Source organism: Microcaecilia unicolor, chromosome 4, assembly GCF_901765095.1.
Source record: "Microcaecilia unicolor chromosome 4, aMicUni1.1, whole genome shotgun sequence".
Taxonomy (NCBI): Eukaryota; Metazoa; Chordata; class Amphibia; order Gymnophiona; family Siphonopidae; genus Microcaecilia; species Microcaecilia unicolor.
This window is the reverse complement of record NC_044034.1, coordinates 346,563,130-346,589,175: the sequence shown is the minus strand read 5'-3', so window position 1 is coordinate 346,589,175 and position 26,046 is coordinate 346,563,130. Positions and strand designations below refer to the sequence as shown.

The 26,046-nt window shown below is 46.5% G+C and overlaps 1 protein-coding gene across 1 annotated transcript in view; it reads right to left on the bottom strand.

The window, feature by feature from the left end:
* The window catches only part of MORC3 (MORC family CW-type zinc finger 3), a 192,008-nt gene that overhangs the window by 32,987 nt on the left and 132,975 nt on the right, over positions 1-26,046 (bottom strand). Inside the window, exons 13-14 of the mRNA XM_030202213.1 lie at positions 24,646-24,691; positions 1,262-1,464 (exon numbers count right to left, since the gene is read on the bottom strand). Coding sequence (XP_030058073.1) covers positions 1,262-1,464; positions 24,646-24,691 — 249 coding nt within the window. The remainder of the gene's footprint in view (positions 1-1,261; positions 1,465-24,645; positions 24,692-26,046) is intronic.

The following is a 26,046-nucleotide window of genomic DNA, read 5'->3' as shown; positions in this document are numbered from 1 at the left end:
AGTGAGGAATTTAGATGTTTGATTAGATATAAGAATCTTTTTCTCAAAATTGGCTCATCAGTTTTTGGGGTTTTTTTGTTACATTTGTACCCCGCACTTTCCCACTCATGGCAGGCTCAATGCGGCTTACATGGGGCAATGGAGGGTTAAGTGACTTGCCCAGAGTCACAGGGAGCTGCCTGTGCCTGAAGTGGGAATCGAACTCAGTTCCTCAGTTCCCCAGGACCAAAGTCCACCTCCCTAAGCACTAGGCCACTCCTCCACACCAGTTCAAATCAAGCTTTATCTTTTTATGCACCAGTAACGAGCAATAACTCAAGCCTTTGTTACATCCAGGCTAGATTAAGGGTATGCACTGTTCCTAGGTCTACCTAAAGCCTCCCTATGGCAGATGCAGTTATTGCAAAATACTGTGGTACATCTGGGAGGGAGCTCAGAGAGATCATGTGACATCCCTGTTGAAGAAATTTCACTGGCTGCTGGTAGAATATAGAGAATGGTTTAACGTTTTGGTCCTTAAGACCTAGACAGGGATCTTCTGTTAGTACCATTAATGGAGTATGCTTGCCTATAGAAGAGGGCTTTTTCAGTGGTGGACCTAACCTCCAGAATAAATTCCCAGATCTTATTATGTTGGAATCTGATTATTTCCATTTGGTTCATGTTAGGTGTTTTGGGATAATGGGCTTGATATACAATTATCTGAAGGTCTGTTATGTTTTCAGGTATGTCCTTGTCAAGGAGATGAGGACATTTTGCATTAGAATTTTGTATGGACTTTATTGTTCTGTTTATTTTTGTTAATGTCAACTCAAGATGTTTCATATAGGTGGCTGACAAATTAAATTAAAAAAAGAAAAGAAAAGACAGTCATTGCCAGCTAGTTCAAAGAAACAAAAGATGCAGAAACTCTTAATCCTCTGTCTACTCTGCAACATCTTAATACATGAAAAGTTCTCTTCAATCTGCTCATTAGATTTGGTCCTTGAGCAGTCCCTAATATTATTAGCTGAAGATCTTATTTTCACAAAGAGGCATATTTTCAAAGCACTTTGGGAGGCTAAGTTCCATAGGTTTCTATGGAACTTTGGGAGGCTAAGTGCTTTGAAAATGAGCCCCTATAAAAGTGACTTAATCGTAAGATCCTATCATTATATCACTGACAGCATGAGATGTTCACAAATACCAATATCTAAATTAAGATGGCTGTAGCTCAGAAAGATAATTCCACATATAAATCTACTTAAATTCTGTCACTGACCTGTAACTGTCAGAAACAGATGGAGATGAAGTTATCATTGGAATAGTGCTCATGGTATTAGCAGATCCTAATGCAAAGTTACTTGCAGTTACAGTTGTTTTGCATTTTGTAGCAGATTCTACTCCACCTATTAAAGATGGCATTGGAAGGTCTTTATTTGAAGACATAGTGGGCCATTTTGACACGAAGTTTCCCATAGGACTCTGTACAGAAGGAAAGATATTTTATGATTTTGACTTCAAATAAGTGACAAACACACCAATGTTGTTTGAAAGCAGTTTTTCAGAAGTCTGAAAGGCATTCCCATGGATATACAGGGCTAAAAGTATTTAAATATAAATTATAGTTCTTCTGTATTGCTAAGACTGCATTACATCCAAGACTGTATGGGGCTCATTTAAAAAAAATAAAAATAAAAAAAAATCATAAGGTGGCAGAAGGCCATTTTTCTCACAAAACATCCAAGTTGCAATTTTTAACACCATGATTTTTTTTTAACATTACATTTTTATTGAAGGTTTATAAAAGCGATATAAACATCAAGTGCAATATACAACCAAGAAAATCATGAACTGTCTGGTGTTTCCCCAACTACAAAACCATTCCCCTAACAACCCCTCCCCAATTGCCCCGCTCTTTATTACTCCTCCAAATTCTGAGCACTCCGTGGAACACCCCAAATTTTAGATGTTTTGCTGCATAGTTTGTCCAAATTTCAAGGGGGCATGTTGGGGGCAGAACTTGGGAAGCACCAAAAGATAGACAGTTTAATGCAACAATGGAACAAAATGGAAACATCTACATCCAAAATTAAGTGACCAAAAGGTGCCCTAAATGACCTCTGGAGGGATTAAGGCATAACCCCCCCCCCTTACTCCCTCAGTGGTCACTGACCCCCCACCCCCAAAGATATGAAAGAAACAGTATATAACAGCCTCTATGACAGCTTCAGATGTTATGGCCAGTCCTATTAAAGAAGCAAGCAGGTCCCTGGAGTAGCCTAGTATCAGTGCATTGGACTGTAGAGAAGGGGACCCAGCCCCATATCCCACTGATACACTTGTGGTGGAAAGTGTGAGGCCTCCAAAACCCACCAAAAACCTACTGTTCCTCCACAGGTGACACGTGAAGGAATAAGACCTATTGTAGTGGTGTACAGTTGGGTACAGTACATTTTTGGTGGGTTTTGGAGGGCTCAGTGTACCTGAATGTAACTCAATTTGAGTTACTACTGAAAAAGGTGTGCGCAAATCCAAAAATAAATAAAATATAAGGGGGTAATGGTGAGATGTGTACCTGGGACCTTTTATGTGAAGTCCACTGCAGTGCCCCACTGCTCTGCTGGGATGTCTGTGCGGCCAGTCTACTAAAAATAGTTCCCCCCATATATCCCAATGGCTTGTTTTTGTGCGTTTTCCCTTGGACATTTTTTCCTCGAAAATGGTCCTGAAAGATAGACACACTGAGCACAAAAACGTCTAGCTAACAACTATTTTCAAAACAAAAAGTTTTACTTTTTCCAGTTTGAAAATGGGCGTGTTTGCTACTGGATTTTTGGACACTTTTCGCTAAAAGTCCAAAATTGGATTTAGACATATCATATCAAAAATGTCCCTACATCTTCATAACCCTCACAAGGAGTTCTAATAGGAATCCCACTCTGTTAGGCAAGACCAGTCAGGTCTCAAGACAGCAGACAACTTTACAAATACACTATCTTTAGTGAATTAAAAAAAAAAAAAATCTAACCATTCAAGGAATTATCATTAGCAAGTTAATTCAATGTAAACATTTAGAGAGTGTTTTGGGTTTTTTATTTTTTTTGGGGGGGGGGGGGAGGGGGTACCCTCAAATATAATTTATGTTGCATTCCCAATAATAAATTATCATCAGTGGTGCTCTGCATTTACATCAAACAGGTCTTAATTGTGTCTCCTTATACTCTACAATTTAAGTTCCTGCTCCAAGCTTCAGCGACTGCCCATAATCATGTTCCTCAGCTTCTCCCTATAGATAGTTATAATAGCTTGCCATGCAAACTTTCAGTTGAGCTCCTAGACATAAAGCCTCATTGAACCTTTCCTATTCCTCTTTAACTTGGAAGTCTGCAACCCATAGTGTCGGAGCTGTAGATAGGCATAGAAAATTTCCTTATAAATATGATATTTTCCCTCTAAGGGAGTGATTTTCAACCTTTTCATCTTGTGGCAAATACAACGTGCAAAAATTGTCAAGGCATACCACTGGAATCTAACCCACAACTGCCTGTCCCCACTAAGATCCATTCCATCCCCGCAAGTAATATCCTCCATCCGAACCCATACCTGTAATCTTCAGAAGTAGTTATTTCATTTAATTATGCTATTTAAATACATTACAGCACTATATAACAGATTCCTACACAGACATCACATGCCAGCAGAATCCTTCACAACAGTTGCAAATGCACAACATGACTCTTACCTGATACAAAATAGGGAACTGCAAAAAAAAACCATGCAAAAACTGAAAGCACAGATACCAAACTCTTTATGTCATCCAACGACAGAGGTGATCGGGGAAATTACAGATCAGTGAGCCTGACATCGGTGCTGGGCAAAATGGTAGAGACTATTATAAAGAACAAAATTACAGAGCATGTTCAAAAGCATGCATTAATGAGACAAAGCCAACATGGATTTAGTGAAGGGAAATCTTGCCACATCAATCTACTACCTTTCTTTGAAGGGGTGAACAAACATGTGGATAAAGGTGAGCTGGTCGATATTGTGTATCTGGGTTTTCAAAAGGCATTTGACAAAGTACCTCATGAAAGACTCCAGAGGAAAATGGAAAGTCATGGGATAGGAGGTAGTGTTCTATTGTAGATTAAAAACTGGTTAAAGGATAGAAAACAGAAAGTAGGGTTAATAGTTAGTATTCTCAATGGAGAAGGGTAGATAGTGGGGTTCCCCAGGGATATGTGCTGGTAGACTATCACAACCCACAAGTCTCTGGATTTATCTGCTGCTGCCGCCATCTCCACTAATATCCCACATAGCTCATCTTCTATGTTTGACATGCATTGCTTGATTTCTCCCATACACTTTGAATATTCTGTCAATGTTTGTGCCATCAAGGCTAGTTGATCTGAAATCCTTTAAAATTTAGAATCCAGGGCTTTCACTACAGCCTGCATGAGATCTGCAATCAGCATGTCATCAGTCGTGTGCACCAGACCCAGGCCCATCCACCATCCTTTCATCAGCCAGTCTGTTTTTCTCTATCATTTCTCACTATTTTAGACACACTAGAACTCAATTTGTTCATGTATTTGTCAATATACTACTTACTGGTTTGGAAATGTGCCAGCATCCAATCCGCTGTAAAACACTATTTAATGGCACTAGTTAGAGGAAGAGAGGCCCTCAAAGCAGATCAGAAACTCATCCGTTCCACCCACTACATCACAAAACCTCTGTTTGATTTATATTTATGATGTCTAAAGGGATCAAATACATTTCTTTTATTTATGCACTTTATCAACACATATAAGCATCAGCTAGAATAAGGACAGAACAGCCACATGGAAAAACATTAGGCAAACAAGGGGAGAATGTGTCATATCTCCAAAAAGCCATTAACACCGGAATCCAAAGTCACTTTTTTACCGAATGCTTATTTTTCAAGAAGCCCCTTAATCGACTGGGCTCGAAAAGATGTAGCTATCAAACATTTGTAGGAAAGTTAAAGAAAAAAAAACCCTGCTCAAGAGCCAAAGCTTCATGGCATATGGCAAGGAACTGCCTCCTTTTATAGAGTAGGAGCATAAATATCAGGAAAACTTTACTCCATTCCTCCCATAAACAGTTTAACACAATTCCTAAAATACAGTCTCAAAGTCCAGTCCTTATCCGGGTCCAGAACAAAAAAAGCCGGGGAAGGTAAATTTTTCTATTTCATCCTCAACTATACAATATCTGGGTAACTAAATGTCATCTGAGAGTATCTATGGATAGTTTAAATGTCTCTCAGATGACAAAATGTCTTCCTGATTTTCAGAGCATCTCTTCACTGGCACAACATAAACCTGTGAAATAGGTGGCAAGACCTCCTTGAGAATACTGAGAACCTCCACAAAGTATCGCCTGAATATTTTAACTGTAGATACTTGAGGACTTCAGAAAATTGATAAACTTCAGATTTTATTTCCTAGCAAAGTTCTGCAATTTCTCTGTTTTAAGAAGCTAAAGATACTCGGTACAGTTACACTTATCTTCTCCAAGCCAATCATATTTTGGGATAAACTTTCAATTTTCCATACATTCCATTACATTCTCGATTCTGAACCAGAGATTTAAGATCCAATAAGGTAGTGTCTATAAGGTAAAATTAGGTTTCATACCTGATAATTTTCTTTCCATTAATCATAGCTGATCAATCCATAGACTGGTGGGTTGTGTCCATCTACCAGCAGGTGGAGATAGAGAGCAAACTTTGCCTCCCTATATGTGGTCATGTGCTGCCGGAAACTCCTCAGTATGTCGATATCAAAGCTCCATCCGCAGGACTCAGCACTTAGAGAATTACACCCACAAAGGGACACTCTGCCCAGCTCACCACCGCCGAAACGGGGGAGGGGAATTAACCCAGCTCATCCCCACACAAGTGGGGGAGGGGAATCCGTCCAGCTCATCCCCGCGGAGCGGGGGAGGGACACCACACCCGCCAATGCGGGGGGATCTGGCTTATCCTGCAACCGCAACCGCGGGAGGAGCTGACTGACCCTAACACCGCCGAAGCGGGAGGGGTACAAAGCTGCCCTACAGCCGCACGAAGCGGGAGGGAGTGCCGGCAGAATTTAAGTCTCAATCCAGCCCCGTAAAACGGAGGGGAGAGGAATGCAGCAGCTCACTGTAACACAAACTCGTCTCAACTCTTGAAGAATCCAACTGAAAAAACTTGAACACGAAGTCTTCCTGAAGTAACTGAAGACTAAACTTGAATCTGAAATGTAACCAGAATATAAAGAGTACAGATATCTGGGAGGGGCTATGGATTGATCAGCTATGATTAATGGAAAGAAAATTATCAGGTATGAAACCTAATTTTACCTTCCATTTCATCATGCTGATCAATCCATAGACTGGTGGGATGTACCGAAGCAGTACTCACCCAGGGCGGGACATAGAAATCCCTGACCGCAATACTGAAGCTCCAAACTGGGCCTCCGCCCGAGCAGCCACAGTCAAGCGGTAATGTCTGGAGAAGGTATGGGCCGACGCCCAAGTTGCCGCCTTGCAAATCTCTTCCAAGGAGACAGACCCGGCCTCTGCCATCGAGGCCGCCTGAGCTCTAGTGGAGTGAGCCTTCAGCTGGATAGGCGGCACCTTCCCCACGGCCACATAAGCCGCTGCAATGGCTTCCTTGACCCATCTTGCCACTGTAGGCTTAGAAGCCTGCAGACCCTTACGAGGACCTGCAAACAGGACAAACAGATGATCCGATTTCCGGAAATCATTGGTCACTTCCAAGTATCTGATGATGACCCGTCTCACATCCAGATATTTGAGAGCAGAATACTCTTCTGGGTAGTCCTCCCTACGAAAGGAAGGGAGACAGAGCTGCTGACTCACATGGAAGCGAGAAACAATCTTGGGTAGGAAGGAAGGCACTGTGCGAATAGTCACTCCTGCCTCAGTGAACTGCAGAAAAGGCTCTCGACAAGAGAGAGCCTGGAGCTCGGAAACTCTTCTGGCTGAAGTGATAGCCACCAAAAAGACTGCTTTCAACGTCAGGTCTTTCAGAGATGCCCTCGACAAGGGTTCAAAAGGCGGCTTTTGCAAGGCTCTTAGCACCAGGTTGAGATTCCACGCAGGCACCACTGAGTGCAGAGGAGGGCGCAGGTGATTAACTCCCCTGAGGAAACGCACCACATCTGGCTGCGAAGCCAGGGAAGCACCCTTCAGGCGGCCCCTGAAGCAAGCCAGGGCCGCTACCTGGACTTTCAGGGAACTGAGCGACAGGCCTTTCTCCAGACCTTCTTGCAGGAACGCCAGCACTGAAGAAATTGGAGCAGTAAATGGAGAAAGGGAACCTGCTTCACACCACGCTGCAAAGGTACGCCAAACCCTGGCGTAAGCAGTAGAAGTAGAGCGCTTCCTCGCTCTCAGCAGAGTGGCGATGACCTTGTCTGAGAAGCCCTTCTTCCTCAGACTCTGCCGCTCAATAGCCAGGCCGTAAGACCAAAGGGGGAGGGATCCTCCATTACCACGGGACCCTGATGTAACAGGCCCTGCCTGCTCCACTGGCAGTCGCAGAGGTTCGTCCACTGAGAGCCTGATCAAGTCCGCATACCAGGGACGTCTGGGCCAGTCTGGACCCACCAGAATTATCCGGCCCGGATGCTTTGCCACCCGGTCTAGCACCCTGCCCAACATGGGCCAGGGCGGGAACACATAGAGAAGCTCTTGTGCCGGCCACTGTTGGAGGAGAGCATCTACTCCCAGAGATCGAGGGTCCCGTCCTCTGCTGAAAAAGCGCGGCACTTGGCAATTGGCCGATGACGCCATCAGATCTAGGCTCGGCTGGCCCCAGCACTTCGTGATGCCCAAGAACGCCTGAGCAGATAGCTGCCACTCTCCGGGCTCCAAGGTATGGCGACTGAGAAAGTCCGCCTTGACATTCATGACTCCGGCAATGTGGGCCGCTGACAGCTGTTCCAGGTTCGCTTCCGCCCACTGGCATAGATTCATGGCCTCCTTGGCTAGAGGTACCTCCCTGGCGGTTGACATAGGCCACAGCCGTGGCATTGTCCGACAGTACCCGTACTGGCTTCAACGCCAGTACCGGGATGAACTCCAAAAGCGCCAACCGAATGGCTCTGAGTTCCAGGAGGTTGATAGACCACTTTGCCTCTGCAGGAGACCAGAGCCCCTGCGCTGTCTTTCCCAAACAGTGGGCTCCCCAGCCCGACAAAGAGGCATCCGTCGTGACGACAATCCACTCCGAGGTCACCAGAGGCATTCCTGCAGACAACTTGTCTGTCTGCGTCCACCAGCTCAGCGCCCTGCGCACTGCTGGGTCCAAGGGAAGGCGCACAGCATAATCCTCCGACATCGGAGTCCAGCGCTGCAGCAGAGAGTGTTGTAGTGGTCTCATATGAGCCCTGGCCCAGGGCACTACTTCCATCGTGGCCGTCATAGAGCCCAACAGCTGCACATAGTCCCAAGCCCGAAGAGGAGAGGCTACTAGGAACTGGTCCACCTGAGCCTGAAGCTTGACAATCCGATTGTCTGGCAGGAACACTCTGCCCACTTGGGTGTCGAATCGAACTCCCAGATACTCCAGGGACTGAGTTGGGCGCAGCTGGCTTTTCTCCCAGTTAATGATCCACCCCAGGGAGCTCAAAAGAGCAACCACCCGGTTCACAGCTTTGCCGCACTCTGCATAAGAGGGGGCTCGGATCAACCAGTCGTCCAGATAAGGATGGACTTGTACTCCTTCCTTCCTCAGGAAGGCCGCGATGACCACCATTACTTTGGAGAAGGTCCGCGGAGCAGTAGCCAACCCGAACGGGAGGGCTCTGAACTGGAAGTGTCGGCCCAGTACTGCAAAACGCAGAAAGCGTTGATGAGGAGGCCAGATGGGAATATGCAAGTACGCTTCCTTGATGTCCAAGGATGCCAGGTACTCCCCTGCCTTCACTGCCGCTATAACAGAGCGGAGAGTCTCCATGCGAAAGTGCCGCACTTTCAAGGCCCGATTGACCCCTTTGAGGTCGAGGATAGGCCGTACAGAACCTCCTTTCTTTGGTACCACAAAGTAAATGGAGTAACGTCCCTGGCCAAGCTGATTTTCTGGCACCGGAACGACCGCACCCAGGCGGATCAGATTGTCCAAGGTCTGCTGCACTGCCATAGCTTTGACCGGAGACTTGCAGGGAGAGAGAACGAACCCGTCTCTTAAGGGTCGGCAGAACTCTAGCTTGTAGCCGTCTCTGATGACTTCCAGCACCCAAGCGTCTGAAGTTATAGTGGTCCACTCGCCCAGAAACGAGGACAGCCGTCCTCCAATCTGCACTGGGGCGTGGACCAAGGCCCCGTCATTGGGTACGAGACCCTGGGGGAGGACCGGAGGGAGCACCTCCGGGACGGCGGTCTCTGCGAAAGGAATGCTGCTTGGGGGAGAAGTTCCTCTTGAAGGACGAGGAGGCAGAAGAGCCCGACCTGCCCGGGCGGTACCGACGGGCTTCCTGAAACTGTCCTCTGGAGGTACCGGGGCGAGTACTAGCCCGAGCCCTGACCTCTGGTAACTTCTGCCCTTAGACGTGCCGAGATCGGTCACGATTTTGTCCAGCTCGACCCCAAAGAGCAGCGTGCCTTTAAAAGGCAATCTAGCCAGGCGGGATTTAGAGGCGTGGTCAGCAGACCAATGCTTCAGCCAAAGCCACCGCCGCGCAGAGATTGTCTGAGCACATGCCTTTAGCTGAGGCCCTCAAGACATCATACCGCAAGTCTGCCAAATAGGCTAAGCCCGATTCCAGGGCCGGCCAACCAGCCCTCAAGGAATGATCCGAGGGGGAAGCCCGCTGCACCCATAGTCAGGCACGCCCTGGCCACATAGGAGCCGCCAAACTGAGGCCTGCAAACTTAAAGCAGCTGCCTCAAAGGACGACCTTAAGGCCGCCTCCAATCGTCTGTCTTGGGCGTCCTTTAGGGCCGTGCCACCTTCCACCGGCAACGCCGTCTTCTTAGTCACCGCAGTGATTAAAGAATCCACGGTAGGCCACAGATAGGCCTCACGTTCACTTTCAGGCAAAGGATAGAGGCGGGACATAGCCCTAGCCACTTTAAGGCTCGCTTCCGGGACATCCCATTGAGCCGAAATTAAGGTGTGCATGGCATCATGCACGTGGAAGGTTCTAGGCGGGCGCTTCGTCCCCAGCATAATGGGGCTGAGGGAGAGATGTCCTCCGGAGAGGAAATCTGCAAAATGCCCATGGCCTGCACTAACAGGTTGGGCAAATCCTCTGAGCTAAAGAGCCGCGCTGCAGAGGGGTCATCCGCTCCATCCGAGCGGGGATCCGTCTCCTCCAAGGAATCCGCAAAGGACCGTTGGGAGAACTCAGATACGCTGCCCTCATCTACATCGGAGGAGACAAAGTCCTCCAAGGCCTGGGAATCCACCCGAGGGCGTTTACCTCTGGGAACCTCAACCTCTTTACCAGACGAGGGAGCAGGGGCAGCGTTTTGCATAAGGAAGGCCTGATGCAGCAGCAAAACAAACTCGGGGGAGAAACCCCCCAGACTGTGCACTTCCGCAGCCTGGGCAACAGCCCTAGACGCACCCTCAACCGGCGCTCGCAAGAGCGGGGGAGAGACATGCTGCGCATCCAAAATGGCGTCCGGCGCGACACTCCGCGAAGGAGCCGCGTGGGAAGAGCGGCGCTTAACTTTAGCCGCTTTGGTGCCGTCGCCCAAATTAAGGGCGTTCATGGCATTAATGTCTCCAACCTCAAGGGCGGCCCAAGAAGAAGCCGTCCGAGCCGCGTGGCCGGCCAAAATGGCGGAGGCGAGGAGCGGGGGATGGGCGTTTATGGCAGGAAAAACCGCCACGCCGGATGAAGGACCGGGACATTCATCGGTCACGAAACTGTCACCCAACAAGGGCGAATCAGGCTTTAAGCCCCCCGCATCCCCTCTAGAAGCGCTCAAGCGATCCGGGGAGCGACTCTTTACGCCCTCGCCCTCCGACGCCATATGCCACGTGGAGATAAATCGGGGATCCCCTGCCCGCTATAAAAAGGTAAAAATTACCTGCTTTCCGCTCCGAGCTGTAACGACCTGGTCCCAGTGAGTAGCTGCAATGAACGTTTAAATAAACGTCGAAATAAACGCCTTTAAGGACGTTCAAAATTTTTTTTTTTTTTTTAAACGGAGCCAGCGGGAGGGGGGAGAAAAGGAGGGACCTGGCACCACCAGGTTTGCACTTGCTCAAAAGAGCCCTCAACCCCAGGCACTCAACAAAACCTAAAAATTAGGCTTGGAGGCCTAGCCAGAGCTGCTGCTGTGTGTGACCACCACCTGCTGAGATAGAGAACATACTGAGGAGTTTCCGGCAGCACATGACCACATATAGGGAGGCAAAGTTTGCTCTCTATCTCCACCTGCTGGTAGATGGGACACAACCCACCAGTCTATGATTGATCAGCATGATGAAATGGAATAGCCAATCAACAAGAAAACAACTATCTCCAGTCTAGCAACAACGACACAAATTCTCTCTAGTATGAGGTAGAAGGTTTACGAACAACACACATTTTTAAGAGGGAACTACCTGGACTATATGAGGGACAGTTCTCCACCCTATCATTCCTAGTCTGTCCCTAAAATAGGTCCTTTGAAGCACTATTCCAAAGCAATGTAGATTTGCATGCACTACCTCCATTCTATGCACCTCATGCATATTCACTGGGGGTACCCTGAAAACCTGACTGGCTAGGTGTATTCTGAGGACTGGGTTGAGAACCTCTGCTCTATACAATACATAGCCCATAACATTCCATTATTTTCCTCTAATTTCCTCAGATTGGCTACACAGTAATCTCCTAACTGTTCTTGCCTCCTCTACATGGCTTCAACCAACCACAGCACTCTACATGGACTGTAAGGGATGAGGCTACACCCACTAACAGTCCATCACAGCCCTCTATTTGTGAGTCCGTGAGAGGCTGACTCTTCCTGTTTGTCCATAGAGAAAGCAAAATTACTTACCTGTAAAAGCCATTCTTTCTGGACAGCAGGTATGCAACCACTAGACCTACCCGTCTCCCATCCAGGATAAGCCTGCCTACAGCTGTGGAATGCACTGAGGCCCAGATGATCAAAAGCAAACGTCGGCGCTAGTGGCTGTTAGCGCCACACTAGCGCCGGCGTTTGCTACCACCCCATGATTAGAGCCCTTGAGCGCGTGAAACAACCTTTGTTGCTCTTTGTGCAAGTAGCATGCAATGCATGCTAAACAGGGCATTAGGTATTCCTCCCCAATGATCAGTGCCAGTGTGCCAAAATTTGGGTCGCTGACTGCGGCCAAACCCTACGCCAGCTCCGAGCGTTAGGGTTTACCGATCATTGGGGAGGAATGGTGGGCGGGATTGTGAGAATAAGAAGCCTGCTTTTTTCGGAGAATACCTGATACAGGTAAGTAGCTTCAATTTCTCAGAGGACAAGCAGGCTTGTTCATTCTCTCAAGTGGAGAGTCCCTAGCATTCAGGCTCACCCGAAAGAACAAACATTGGTCAATTGGGCTTCACAACAGCAAAGACTTAATTTAGATTAACCTGAAACTATATACAAACTAGATGAGAGTGCAGCCTGGAACAGAATAAAACGTGCCTAGGTGGGTGGAGTTGGATTCCAGACCCCAAACAGATTCTGCAACACTGACTGCCCGAACCGACTATCGCGTCGGGTATCCTGCTCAAGGCAGTAGTGAGACTGAAGACATCACAGCCTTACAAATCTCTTCAATGCAGGCTGACTTCAAGTGGCTACCGACGCAACCTTGGCTCTGACATTATGAGCCATGACATGACCCTCCAAGATCAGCCCAGCCTGGGCATAAGCGAAAAAAAATGCAATCTGCCAGCCAGAATATAGTGCATTTCCGATGGCAAGCCCCATCCTGTTGGAATCAAAGAAATAAAAAGCAGGGCGAACTGCCTGAAGGGCTTCGTCCGCTCCATGTAAAAGGCCAACGCTCTGTTGCAATCCCAGGTGTGCAAGTTGCTTTCGCCAGGATGGGCGTGAGGTCATGGAAAGAATTTTGGCAAGACAATCGACTGGTTCAGATGGAACTCTGACACCACCTTCGGCATGAACTTACAGTGCGTGTAGAGGACTACTCCATTGCGATGAAACTTGGTATAAGGTGCATCCACTACTAAGGCCTGAAGCTCACTGACCCTACAAGCTGAAATAACAGCCACCAAGAAAACGACCTTCCAGGTCAAGTACTTCAGGTGGCAGGAATTCAGTGGCTCAAAAGGAGCTTTCATCAGCTCGGTGAGAACGACGTTGAGATCCCATGACATGGGTGGAGGTCTGACAAAAGCAAACCTCTCATAAAGCAAATAACTAAAGACTGTCCAGAGACAGGCTAACCTTCTACATGTTGATAACCACTAATTGCACTAAGGTGAACCCTTACAGAGTTGGTCTTAAGATCAGACTCTGATAAGTGTAGAAGGTACTCAAGCAGGGTCTGTGTAGGACAAAAAAAGGAGATCTATGGCCTTGCTGTCACACCAGACGGCAAACCTCCTCCATTTAGTTGTCAACAATTTTTTATTAATGACTGCATAAAGAATACATATACACAAATTCAATGTTATAACACTCAATTAGAAAAGATTGTCTACAACAAGTATATAGTACTTCACAACATCATCAATCTTTTCAATTCTATTCCCCGCCCCCCCACTCCCCTTATCTCATAGGTAACATTTGAACTACCATGCCTTTAATGACTAAATGTTCAACTTTTGAAATATATCAGCCTCACCCAATAAAGCTTCTTCAAGAAACCTCCTCCATTTAAAAGAATAACACCTCTTAGTGGAATCTTTCCTGGAAGCCAGCAAGACTCGGGAGACACTCTCCAAAGAACCCAACAAAGCAAATTCTAGGCTCTCAACATCCAGGATGTGAGAGCCAGAGACTGGAGGTTGGGACATAGAAGCAACCTTTCGTTCTGTGTGATGAGGGTCAGAAAACACTCCACTCTTGAGGCAAGCTGGCGTCTGAGTAGGAAGTGCCGCAGGCTGTTCCTCTCTCCCACCTTAACTTCATTTGTGTTTTTTTTTATTTCTTTGATTCGCTCTATGCCTAAAGAAGGGGCAAGTAGAGGGCTTACCCTGCTGCTCCTGTTTCTCCTTTGGTAGGACCGATAGATCGCTTTGCGGTTCCAGGCAAAGTTACCGGGGTTGATGTCTTCACTGCGGGATGGAGCGGCGGGAGGTTTTAGCCCAGAGATTCGGAGTCCCCCGACGATGCCGGCAGCCTTGCTCTGTGAGGAGCCTGGATCAGCGAGACCCATGGAGGGGTCGCTTGTTCCAGGAGCAGGGGCAGTCCACAGTAATGAAGCACCAAGTATAGCAGCACGGGAGCATGCTGCTCAATTTTCTGTCGGAGGGACTGGAGCAAACACAGAGGAGTCAGTTGATCCGGGCAGTGAGGGAGCCCAGGCAGAGTTATTACAACAATTTAAAACTTTGCCACCCGTAAAACCAGAGGTGATTACCCTTTAGACGATTTGGGAAGCCTTGGTGAGTTTGGAAACTCTTACTTTGATGATGTCTACACAAATATTTCCTGAAAAGATTGCTGAATTGGAAATTAAAACACAGTATTTGGAGTCTTTTGAACTTTCAATTAAGTCTGATGTTGTGAAACTTCAGGAGGGACAAGGTGCTTTAATTAAGGAGAATTTATTGCTGCAAAGAAAAATAGAAAATTTGGAAAACCAGCAAAGAATGAAGACATAGTGATTTATAAATTTTCCTAGAATACTCGTAATTGCTCCTCTCATTACTTTCAAGAGGTATTTATCAGAAATCTTGAAAATACCAGAACAAGCATACCCTCAAATTTCTAAAATTTATCTGTAACCTTATACTGAGAAACCTTCTGATCAACTGTTAGCAGTGGGTTCTGAAGTATCATTTGATGAATTAATATTGACTCAGATGATAGAGAATAGAGGATGAAACTATTGGACTTCAAACTGTTACTTTAATAGATTTTGTATTACAACCAGATCGTGATTAGATTTTGAAAAAATTCCATCATAGACAAGAATTATTTTTGAATCATAAAATCAGAGTTTTTCCTGATGTACGTAGACAGACTCAACGAAGGTGTCAATCCTTTTTAAAACTATGTTCACGTGTTCTCCAGTTAGGGGTGACCTTCTGGCTTAATTTTCCCTGTAAATGTGTGATTAAATTACAGTCTGTTAAATATATTTTTTTGAACTGGTTCATTTAATGACCTTCTTGGAATCTAAACAGGACCCTACCCCTACTCCCCTGTTATCGGCTCCTTTAACTTCATAAATTTGTAATTGCTTGGAGTTGATCTACTATTTTCTTTCAAGGTTGATTTCTTTGAATTGTGCCTTGCCTCACTACACTATGTGGACTTCAGATACAATTATCACTTATTTTGAATATATAATTATTATAATTGTTTTCTATGGATTATATAAAGTGGATTGAAGTATTATATAGATTTTTTTTACTGCTTTATGTTTATGAAACCCTTTATTGATTATGTGATATTGTTCTTTTCTGTTGAAGAGTTTCCTTGTAAAATGTATTGACATTTTCTTAAAAGAAAACACTCCAATCTCCACGATTCTTCAGAGGACAATTCCAGAAGAGGGAACCATATCTGCCGCAGCCAGTACGGTGCGATCAGAACCATGGTTCCCTGGCCTTGCTTGAGTTTCAACAAAGTCTTTCCCACTAGAGGTATCGGAGGATACACATACAGAAGGACTGTCCCCCAATGTAGAAGAAAGGCATCTGACGCTAGCCTGTCGTGGGCCTGAAGCTTGGAACAGAACTAAGGGACCTTGTGGTTGATCTGAGTGGCAAAAAGATCCACCGAGGGGGGGGCCCCACATTTGGAAGATCTTGCAGGCTATGCCCATATGAAGAGACCACTTGTGTGGTTGCATTATCATGCTCAGCCTGTCAGCCAGGCCGTTGTTCACGCCCGCCAGATAAATGGCTTGGAGAACATGACATAATGGCAAGCCCAATGCCACATCTGGACGGCTTCCTGACACAGAGAGTGAGATCCGATATCCCCCTGCTTGTTGGTGTAATACATCGCAACCTGATTGTCTGTTTGAATTAGAATAGTTTAACAAGACAACCGATCTCTGAAAGCTTTTAAAGCATTCCAGATTGCTCGAAGCTCCAGGAGATTGATCTGAAGATACGTTTTCTGGGAGGACCAACCTCCTTGAGTGTGAAACCTATCTATATGAGCTCCCCATCCCAGGTGAGATTAATCAGTCATCAGCACCTTTTGCAGCTGAGGAATTTGGAATAGAAGTCCCAGAGTCAAATTGGACCAAACTGTCCAGCACTGAAGGGAGCATACAAGCTCCGAGGACACTTGAATGACCACTGAGAAGCCAGGGTCCATTGAGCAGGTTTCATGTGCAGACATGCCATGGGTGTAACGTACACTGTGGAAGCCATGTGGCCCAACAATCTCAACATCTGCAGAGCTGTGACCTGCTGCGATGCCCGAACCTTGGACGCTAGGGAAACAAGATTCTCTGAATGTGTCTCCGGGATGTAAGCTCAAACAGTCCTCGTGTCGAACAGAGCTCCTATGAACTCCAATTGTTGAACAGAATGGAGATGGGACTTGGGGTAGTTGATAACAAACCCCAGTAGTTCCAGCACCCAAATAGTCATCCACATGGACTCCTGAGCACTGTCCTCCGAGGTGGTCTTCATCAGCCAATCGTCAAGATAAGGGAACACATGAACTTCTAGTGTGCATAGTGACGCTGAGACTACTGCCAGACACTTGGTAAAGACCTTGGGAGCTGACACAAGGCCAAAAGGCAACACGCAGTGAAAGTGATGTGCTCCCAACCGAAATTGAAGATACTTCCAGTGGGCTGGAAGAATCGGAATGTGAATATATGCATCCTTCAAGTCCAAAGAGCAAAGCCAATTCGTTTTCCTGAATCACAGGAAGAAGGGTGCCTACAGAAACCATCCTGAACTTTTCGCTGACTAGGAATTTGTTCAGGGTCCTTAGATCTAGGATGGGATGCATACCCCCTTTCTTTTTCTGCACAAGGAAGCACCTGGAAAAGAATCCTTGCCCTTCTTCCCCTGGTGGAATGGGTTTGACTGCACGGGCCTTCAGAAGGGCGGAGAGTTCCTCTACAAGTACCTGCTTGTGCTGAGAGCTTAAAGAATGGGCTCTCGGTGGACAATTTGGAGATTTAGTAACCAAACTGAGAGTGTACCTGAGTCGGACTATTTGAAGAACCCACCGGTCGGAGGTTATGAGAGGCCACCTTTGGTGAAAAAAAACTTTAAGCTCCCCCCAACCGGCAAGTCGTCTGGAATGGACACTGACTGCAGCTATGCTCTCTGCTGGAGCCAATCAAAAGCTCGTCCCGTGCTTTTGCTAGGGAGCAGCAGGGGCCTTAGGTGCACACTGTTGACGAGAACGAGCGCACTGGGGCTGAGTCTGAGCAGGCTGGGGAGCCGCAGGAGTGTACCTATGCATAGAGTAGTAATAGGAAGCACTCCACGCCAAAATACCTTCTCGATGAGGAGGCAGATGCAGAAGACACCCTGCAGGAGAGAGAAGATACAGTATCTGTGTGCTTCTTGAATTGGTCAGCGACCTCCTCAACCTACTTTCCAAAAAGGTTATCCCCCCCAGCAAGGGCAATCCGCCAACCTCTGCTGAACAAAATGTTCCAGGTCAGAAATATGCAGCCATGAGAGTCTGCGCATTGCTATACCTTGGGCAGATATCCTGGATGCCACGTCAAAAGTGCCGTAAGTTCCCCTGGCCAAGAACTTACGACACGCCTTCTGCTGCTTGACCAAATGGTGAAACGGCCTGCTCTGGAGAGAGCGCATCAACCAAGTCTGACAGCTGCCTCAGCGAGTTCCGCAAGTGCATGCTCATGAAGAGCTGGTATGACTGGATACGGGTGATGAGCATGGAGGCCTGATACATCTTTCTCCCAAGAGTCCAGGATTCTAGCTTCCCTGCCTGGGGGAGCCAAGGCTTAGTCCCTAGTACTCCTAGCTAGCTTGAGAGCGAAGTCCACCACCATGGAATCATGAGGTAATTGAAACCTCACAAACCCAGGTTCACCATGGATCCTATATTGGGTTTCAATTTTCTTGGGGACCACAGGGACAGAGGGGGCCCCAGTTCTATATGAGGACTGCCTTGAGTACCTCATGGAGAGGAGCTATTACTGCCTCCTTAGGAGGGGAGGTGTAGTCCAGGACCTTGAGCATCTTAACCCTGGGCTCATCCTCCACTTCTTCAGGGAATGGAATTGCATCAGCCATTTCTCGTACAAAAGAATTCAAAGAGAGACTCTCAGGTGGAGACCGTCTCTTCTCAGGTGGAGGGGGAGGGCTCAGAAGGAATCACATAGGACTCAATGGAAGAAAAGTACCTGGGATCCTCTTCCGATTCCCATGAGCGCTCCTCTTTGCTGTCAGATAACACTTCCCTAATGGATGTCTGAGACCAGGCCTGCCTCGATGCCGAGGACCAATGTCCTCGAGAGCAGCATTGAGAAACTGGCTCCCATCTCGACTATGGTGAAGTTTCTCCACCGATGTCGAGGGGGTGCTGGCCTGGGTAGCTGTCGACACTGGAGCTGCAAGCAGAGCGGCATCAGGGGCCACACCGTGAGGTATGGTAGGCACAAGAACCCTCGATACCGACTCACATTACTGCATAAGGCCATCCAAAAGCTCAGGGAGCAAGGCCCAGATGTGCTCATCAAGGACCATCATCAGGAAAGACTGTGGCATCGGCTGATGCGCAGGCTGCAGAATCGCTGGAGTCAGTGAGGAGCAGGATCCAGGCATCGATGCTTCTTGGGTGCCAAATCCCTTGGCGCCCCGGAGCTTCCAGCAACATGTATCGAGAGAAATCGGTGACGGTGCTTCTTGGCCTGCCGTATCCTCCCATCGCCTTGGGGTCGGGTGTAAAAATGGACGGTCCCAGGGGGCCTGCATAGCAGAAGGCCTCGAGACATGTGGAGACCCACTCGATGCCTCACTGCTCCCAGTGCCAAGGGGTCTTGAAGCAGCCATTCCTACCTGGATTTCTGATTGCAGTGCAACACGAAGTTGATGCCGGCGCCTCCAACCTAAATGCTGACATTGAGGAACCAGACCTAGCTCCAAAAATCTTCACGCGTTGAGCCTCTCAGGAAACATGGGTCCTTCATACGAAGACAGAGAACACAGTTGGCAGGGCTATGGACAGGTCCAAGGCACTGAAGACACCAAGAAAGGGTGTCCTTCCCTGAGATGGTCCAGTTGCACCAGGTACAATGCTTGAAGCCACTGGGAATCTTCGTGGAGATGGAAGGAAAAACCGCACCGGCCAAATCAAAAGACGCAATGGTGCCTGAAAAAGGGGAAATAGGCACAAAAGAAAGAAACCCGATCAGGCGGGAAGGCACTCACGCTGGGTGATGCGAGACTGCTGTCTACACACTTGTGAGAGTGAGCAAGCCTGCTTGTCCTCAGAGAATAATTATTATCTAATATAAGCCCAGCTATAGTGCTTTTGAAATGAATACGTATGAGATAAAGTTCCATGCCCTACACCACTATTTTATTTGGATTTAGCTCACACCTTTTCCAGTAGTTGCTCAAGGTGAATTACATAGGTATTTCCAGTGGTGTGCTGGTAAATTTTTAACAACAGGCTCTCTCCCCTGTCCACTTCTGTGTCTCTCCCCACCCCCCCCCCCCCCCCCCCCCCCGAAATTGCAAAGCTGGCTATACCCGGGGAGAGAGCCTGGGGGGGTGGGGGGGGAGGCGCAATGCAATACTCTCTCCAGGGGGGAAAAAATGTTAAATGCTCCCAGGTTCCAATATAATTCATGTTTAATGTGGGATAAAATGCCATAAATAAGTAAATAAATAGATTGAAACTCTGAATGTTGAGCACGATTCTCATAACATGATGTCTGTTTTAGAAGCCTTTACCAGGAGAGAAAAAAAAACCTCTGCACCAATATAAACGGGTTAGGGACGGGGTGTCCCTATAACCAGCCCCTCCAAATGACACACTGATTATGATTTATTAATAAATTACTACTCTATCTATGAAAAGTTATTCCCTTATTATACTTCCTCTGTATACATCTGTATGCACAAGCCGGCATGTTTGAAATTTAAAAAAAAAAATTTTTTGTTAACAGTATCTTCCCCACCCCACCCATTCCAGACCTCCTCCCCACTCCCTGGTCCCCCGAGCCACAGGGTCCCAGCACATACCTGAAGGCAGCCACCCCGGTGGTCTAGTGGATTCTTCGGGGCAGGAAAGATCCCCAGTCTTTCCTGCCCTTCTCCTGCTTTAAAATGGCTGCCGAGACTTACAAGGGCGGCTTCGCAAGATTTCAGCGGAAGTCTTGCGAGGCCGCCGCTGGAAGTCTCGGCAGCCATTTTTAAAGAGCGATGCGGCTGCAGGAGGGTCAGCAAGCGACGGCAGCAGGCAGAAAACACTGGGGATGTTTCCTGCCCCGAAGAATCCACTAGACCACCAGGGTGGCTGCCTTCAAGTATGTGCTGGGAGTTGGGACACTGCAGAGGAGAGGCAAACCAGCTCACCCTGCCAGAACAACTGGTTCACAAAATGCTAAAAAATGTAATAACCGGCTCTTGCAAGCTGGTGCGAGCCAGCTTCAGCACATCATTGGGTATTTCCCTATCCTTAGATTAGTGCTTCTCAACCCAGTCCTCAAGGCACACCCAGCAAATTGGGTTTTCAGGATATCCACAATGAATATGCATGAGATAGATTTCCATGTACTGCTTCCTCTGCATGCAACTCTCTCTCTCATGCATACTTATTGTGGACTAGTAAAAAAGGCCCGTTTCTGACACAAATGAAACGGGAACTAGCAAGGTTTTCCTCGGAGTGTGTATGTTTGGGAGAGTGTATGTGAGAGTGACTGTGTGAGAGACAGAGTGAAAGTGTGAGTGTGTGTGTGTGAGAGAGAGAGTGAGTCTGGGTGTGAGAGAGTGTGTGTGTTAGAATGAGAGTGTGTGCAAGTGTGTATGTGAGACACAGTGTGAGAGAGAGTGTGTGTGTGAGACACAGATTCTCTGTGAGAGTGAGTGTATGAGACCAAGCGAGTGTGTGAGTGACTGTGTGGCACATAGAGAGTGAATGTGATACAGTGTGAGACACAGATTCTCTGTGAGAGTGAGTGTATGAGACCAAGCGAGTGTATGAGTGACTGTGTGGCACATAGAGAGTGAATGTGATACAGTGTGAGACAGAGTGTGTGAGAGTGTGAGTCAGAAAGACATTGTATATGAGAGAGGGAGTGTGAGCCCTGCCCTCCCAATCCATGCCCATCTGTCCCCTGCCCACTCCATTCATCCTTTTCCAGCAATTCCCCTCTCTCCCTGAGCCCTGCCCTCCCAATCCATGCCCATCCATGCTACTCTGTCACCTGCCCCCTCCATTCATCCCTATCCAGCAATTCCCCTCTCTCCCTGAGCCCTGCAATCCATATCCATCCATGCCCATCTGTCCCCTCCATTCATCCCTATCCAGCAATTCCCCTCTCTCCCTGAGCCCTGCCCTCCCAATCCATGCACATCCATGCTCCTGTCACCTGCCCCCTCCATTCATCCCTATCCAGCAATTCCCCTCTCTCCCTGAGCCCTGCCCTGCAATCCATATCCATCCATGCCCATCTGTCCCCTCCATTCATCCCTATCCAGCAATTCCTCTCTCTCCCTGAGCTCTGCCCTCCCAATCCATGCCCATCCATGTTCCTATGTCCCCTGCCCCCTCCATTCATCCCTTTCCAGCAATTCCCCTCTCTCCCTGAGCCCTGCCCTCCCAATCCATGCCCATCCATGCTCCTCTGTCCCCTGCCCCCTCCATTCATCCTTTTCCAGCAATTCCCCTCTCTCACTTCCATGACCCTCCCTCGCATCCATGCTCCTCTCTCTCCCATGTCCCAGCCTGGCTCGTCCTCTTTTCCCCCCCCCCCCTTCGCATCCATGCCCCCCCTTCGCATCCATGCTGTCGTTTCTCCCCTGCCCTCCCGCTCCCATTGTTCAACTTTACTGCCCACCCTCTTCTCTCCCCCCAACATCCCTTTTTTTTTTTCTTTTTAAATTTACCTCCGTGGTGGTTCCGGCAGCGCAGCGTCAGGGAAGGAGGCGGCGCTCCCGACGTCTAGCCTTCCCTTCGCTGTGTTCCGCCTTCTTCTGACGTCATACTTGACGTCAGAAGAAGGCTGAACACAGCGAAGGGAAGGCTAGAGACGTCGAGAGCGCCGCCTCCTTCCCTGACGCTGCGCTGCCGGAACCGCCACCACGGAGATAAATCTAATATAATTTTCCGCCCTCGATGTCATGACGTTTGACGCGAGGGCGGGGCAGAGACGGCTGGCTGGCTTCACACCATGAATCCACGAACCCTACAACCAGGGAGTGTTTGAGTGACTTCAGAACGTTGCCTTCAGAACGTTCACGGTGTGTTTTATTATATTAGATATCCTGAAAAGCTGACTGGGTATGCCCTGAGGACTGGGTTGAGAAGCACTGACCTAGAAGGTTTACAAACTAAGTTTGTAGCTGAGGCAATAAAAAGATTAAGTGACTGGCCCAAGATCACACGTGCTGCAACCACTATGCTATTCCTCTACACCACTCCTCCACTAGACCATCAGGGCTTGTAAGGTAGGCCAGGGGGAGTGGGGCAGAGCCTACATTATGGGCTGTTGCACTCATTTTCAGCTGAAACTGGGTAACATGTTTCGGTCACATAGTTGGTTTTGGCTGAAACTGAAAAAAGCTGTCTTGATCACCCTCTAAAATGGATCTGAGGTCCAAAAACAAAAATCAAAGATCATTTTTCCCTAAACAAACACTGGTGGTGATGTAAGCATTGGAAACAACTGAAAAAAAATCAGTTCAAAGAAATTTATTACCCTTTCAAAATAAGAACCACCTCGATTTAACTAATGAAGGTGATATTTTCACATATTAATGATCCAGAAGGTTGACAGATAGTATACTATCTTCAAAAGCTTAAAAATGTATGTCACCCCTCCAAAGGGCCACCACCTTGTAAGTGGTGGAGGGGCTTCCGTGTTTCAATGACTCAGAGGGCTATGCTGAATGGTTACCCATATCAGACAGGCCTCTGAGGAGGAACCAGACAAAGAGTGTCCCAAATTGGAGGATCCAAGATGGCATTGAGGGAGGATGTACGTTAGTTGAGTTCCCGTTTTACACCAGAATACCTGAAGAAGTAGGCGCGCTCCCCAGAGAATGGGGAAGAAGAAAGGCAAAGCCATGGTGTTGTCCTCCTCGAACACGGCTGGGGTTCCCACCACTTCTCAGTCTACTTTGGAGAGATTCGGGGTCATATCGTCGGGGATATCGGTTCCTGCTTCGGGAAACAGCAAGGCTTTATTGCCGAATCTCACTGGAGAGGGAGTGACTTTGAGTCCCCCTGTTGGCATGACCTCTCCAAGACCCGGAAACAGTAATGCTTCGCTACGGAGGTCGACAGTGGAAACGCCCGAAGTGGGTTACGATTTTCACGCGATCCGAGGAGGTCCTGGCGCAGCATTGACTCCGGATAATAAACCAACTGGGGGATTGGAGAGTGAGCTCTTCCCCCCGAAGATATCTGGAGCGGTTTCTGTGGAGAAATTGGACCTGGTGAAGCCAAACAATGTCACAATGGACGCACTATGGGAAGTGCTGCAGAGTGTGAATAACTCTCTTCTTCAGATGTCAAAAATTTTTTAGGAATAAATAAGTGATTATATCAATACTTATCTAACAAAGTGGAAGTCCAAGATTAAAAAATAAAGACTTTGATTTCGGAAATGGTTTCTCTACGAAAATCAGTTAATCTGGTAATCAAGGACAATTATGTTTCTTGTAAAAAAATTGGAACTTCTGGAGAACCAATTAAGGAAAAAGCTTAAGATAAATTTTCCTAAAATACCCTGTATATAGAGTTATATTATTAGTGACTTTTGCCTTTGATTTAGATAGGAACAATGTTTTGAAATTGTATTTCCGACATATGGCTGATAGTTTTTTTGGGGGTTCAAAGATAAATATATTTCCTGACATATCAAGGGAATCGCAGACTAGGAGGTGTGAACTCTTGGCTTTTAAGCCAAGAATCATTGCTCTAGGTGGGACCTTCCTAGAGCGATTCCCTTGTGTTTTATTTCCTGATTACTTATTTGTTGAACCCAGGAAATTATAAGAGTTTGTGGAGTTAAAAGAACAGATGAAGAACCCTCTGCAGCAAGATTAACCATTCCATGTTTTTCTTATTTTCTTTGAGATTGTTTTCCTGATCTTGGATCCCCCAATTGTGGACAATAATGTGGACTAACAAAGATGATATTTTTCCTAAATGTTTGTTTTAATTGATATCTTCTCTTTTCTTTCCCATTTATGTATTGGACATAAATGTAATATAAAATGAATAAATAAAATAATTAAAAAAATGTATGTCACACTCTCACTCGTTAAGCACTTTAGTATATTATGGCCACAAAGATTCATGAATGCAGGTTATTATGAATGATATACTTACAAGTTGGTTTTGTTCCATACTTCTGATCTTGGGTTGTTCCTTGTCCCTTTACAACAAGAAGTATAAAAAAAAAATCAGAATAAGAAATACTTATTGCCCTGCAAAATACAACCTTTGCAAACTCAGCTTCATACAATCTTAATGTTGGGAAGTTAAAACATTGGTTGGGAGGCGGGGATAGTGCTGGGCAGACTTATACGGTCTGTGCCCTGAAAAGGACAGGTACAAATCAAGGAAGGTAAGGTATACACAAAAAGTAGCACATGTGAGTTTATCTTGTTGGGCAGACTGGATGGACCGTGCAGGTCTTTTTCTGCCATCATCTACTATGTTACTATGTAATATGAAATGTTATTTTTGTTTTGTTATGTGATGGAACCGAGGTGGTTCTCTAAAGCCTCTAACTGAAACAAGTAAAATACCTGGGACATGATGGATTGCTTTTTATTTTTTGTTTGGTATGTTGCAGAGGATTCAGTATAGAAGTGGATTGAAAGAACTGGATGTTTATCTTCTACAGTGTTGACTAAGCATCCTTTTGAGAAACTGAGGAAATATTTCCCATGGAGTTTTTTTTTCCTCCTTTTTTCTTCATTTTCAATTTTTGAGTAGTATTTTAAGGATTTAGCACGTGTGTGAAGGAAATGATAACTCTGGGATTAAAAGAACATTTTATGCGATTGCAACCGTGAGGAACATCAACAAAGATTAGCACTTTGCTCTTATAATTAACAGCATATTAATATGGGCTCAAGGTGCAATGATTCTCATCAAGAAACCATAATATCCCCCCCACCAATTTTACACAATTTAATTTTATTTAGGTATTATGTTTTATTTGTAGGTTTGAGAACTGAACATTAGTCAACATGTTTAGAGTGTTACTGACTTTATATGGGAATAATTTACACTCTGATGCTTGAATAGCTATTTCTTCACAAATACCTTAACTGGGATGGAACCAAGTTGCTGCAGCCAACATTTTAAAAAGATTGAGTAACTTTTAAACTACAATGAAGGGGAAGCTAACAGCAGCTTAAGAGCATATGGTTCAGCGCGAGATATCTTTGAAGGATATTTATTTTATTTATTTGTTGCATTTGTATCCCACATTTTCCCACCTATTTGCAGGCTCAATGTGGCTTACATAGTACCATGATGGCTATCGCCAATTCCGGTATAACAAATACAGAGCGATATTATGGTAAACGTTCAAAAGTGACAAACATATTAGGGAATCCAGGAGGAAGAGTTATGTCCAATTCAAGTATTAATTTCATTGTGTTGCAGGGTTCAGGCGTTTAAGTTGGATCATTAGGGAATGCCTTTTTGAACAAGTTAGTTTTTAATGATTTCCGGAAGTTCGATGGGTCGTGCATTGTTTTCATGACATTTGGTAAT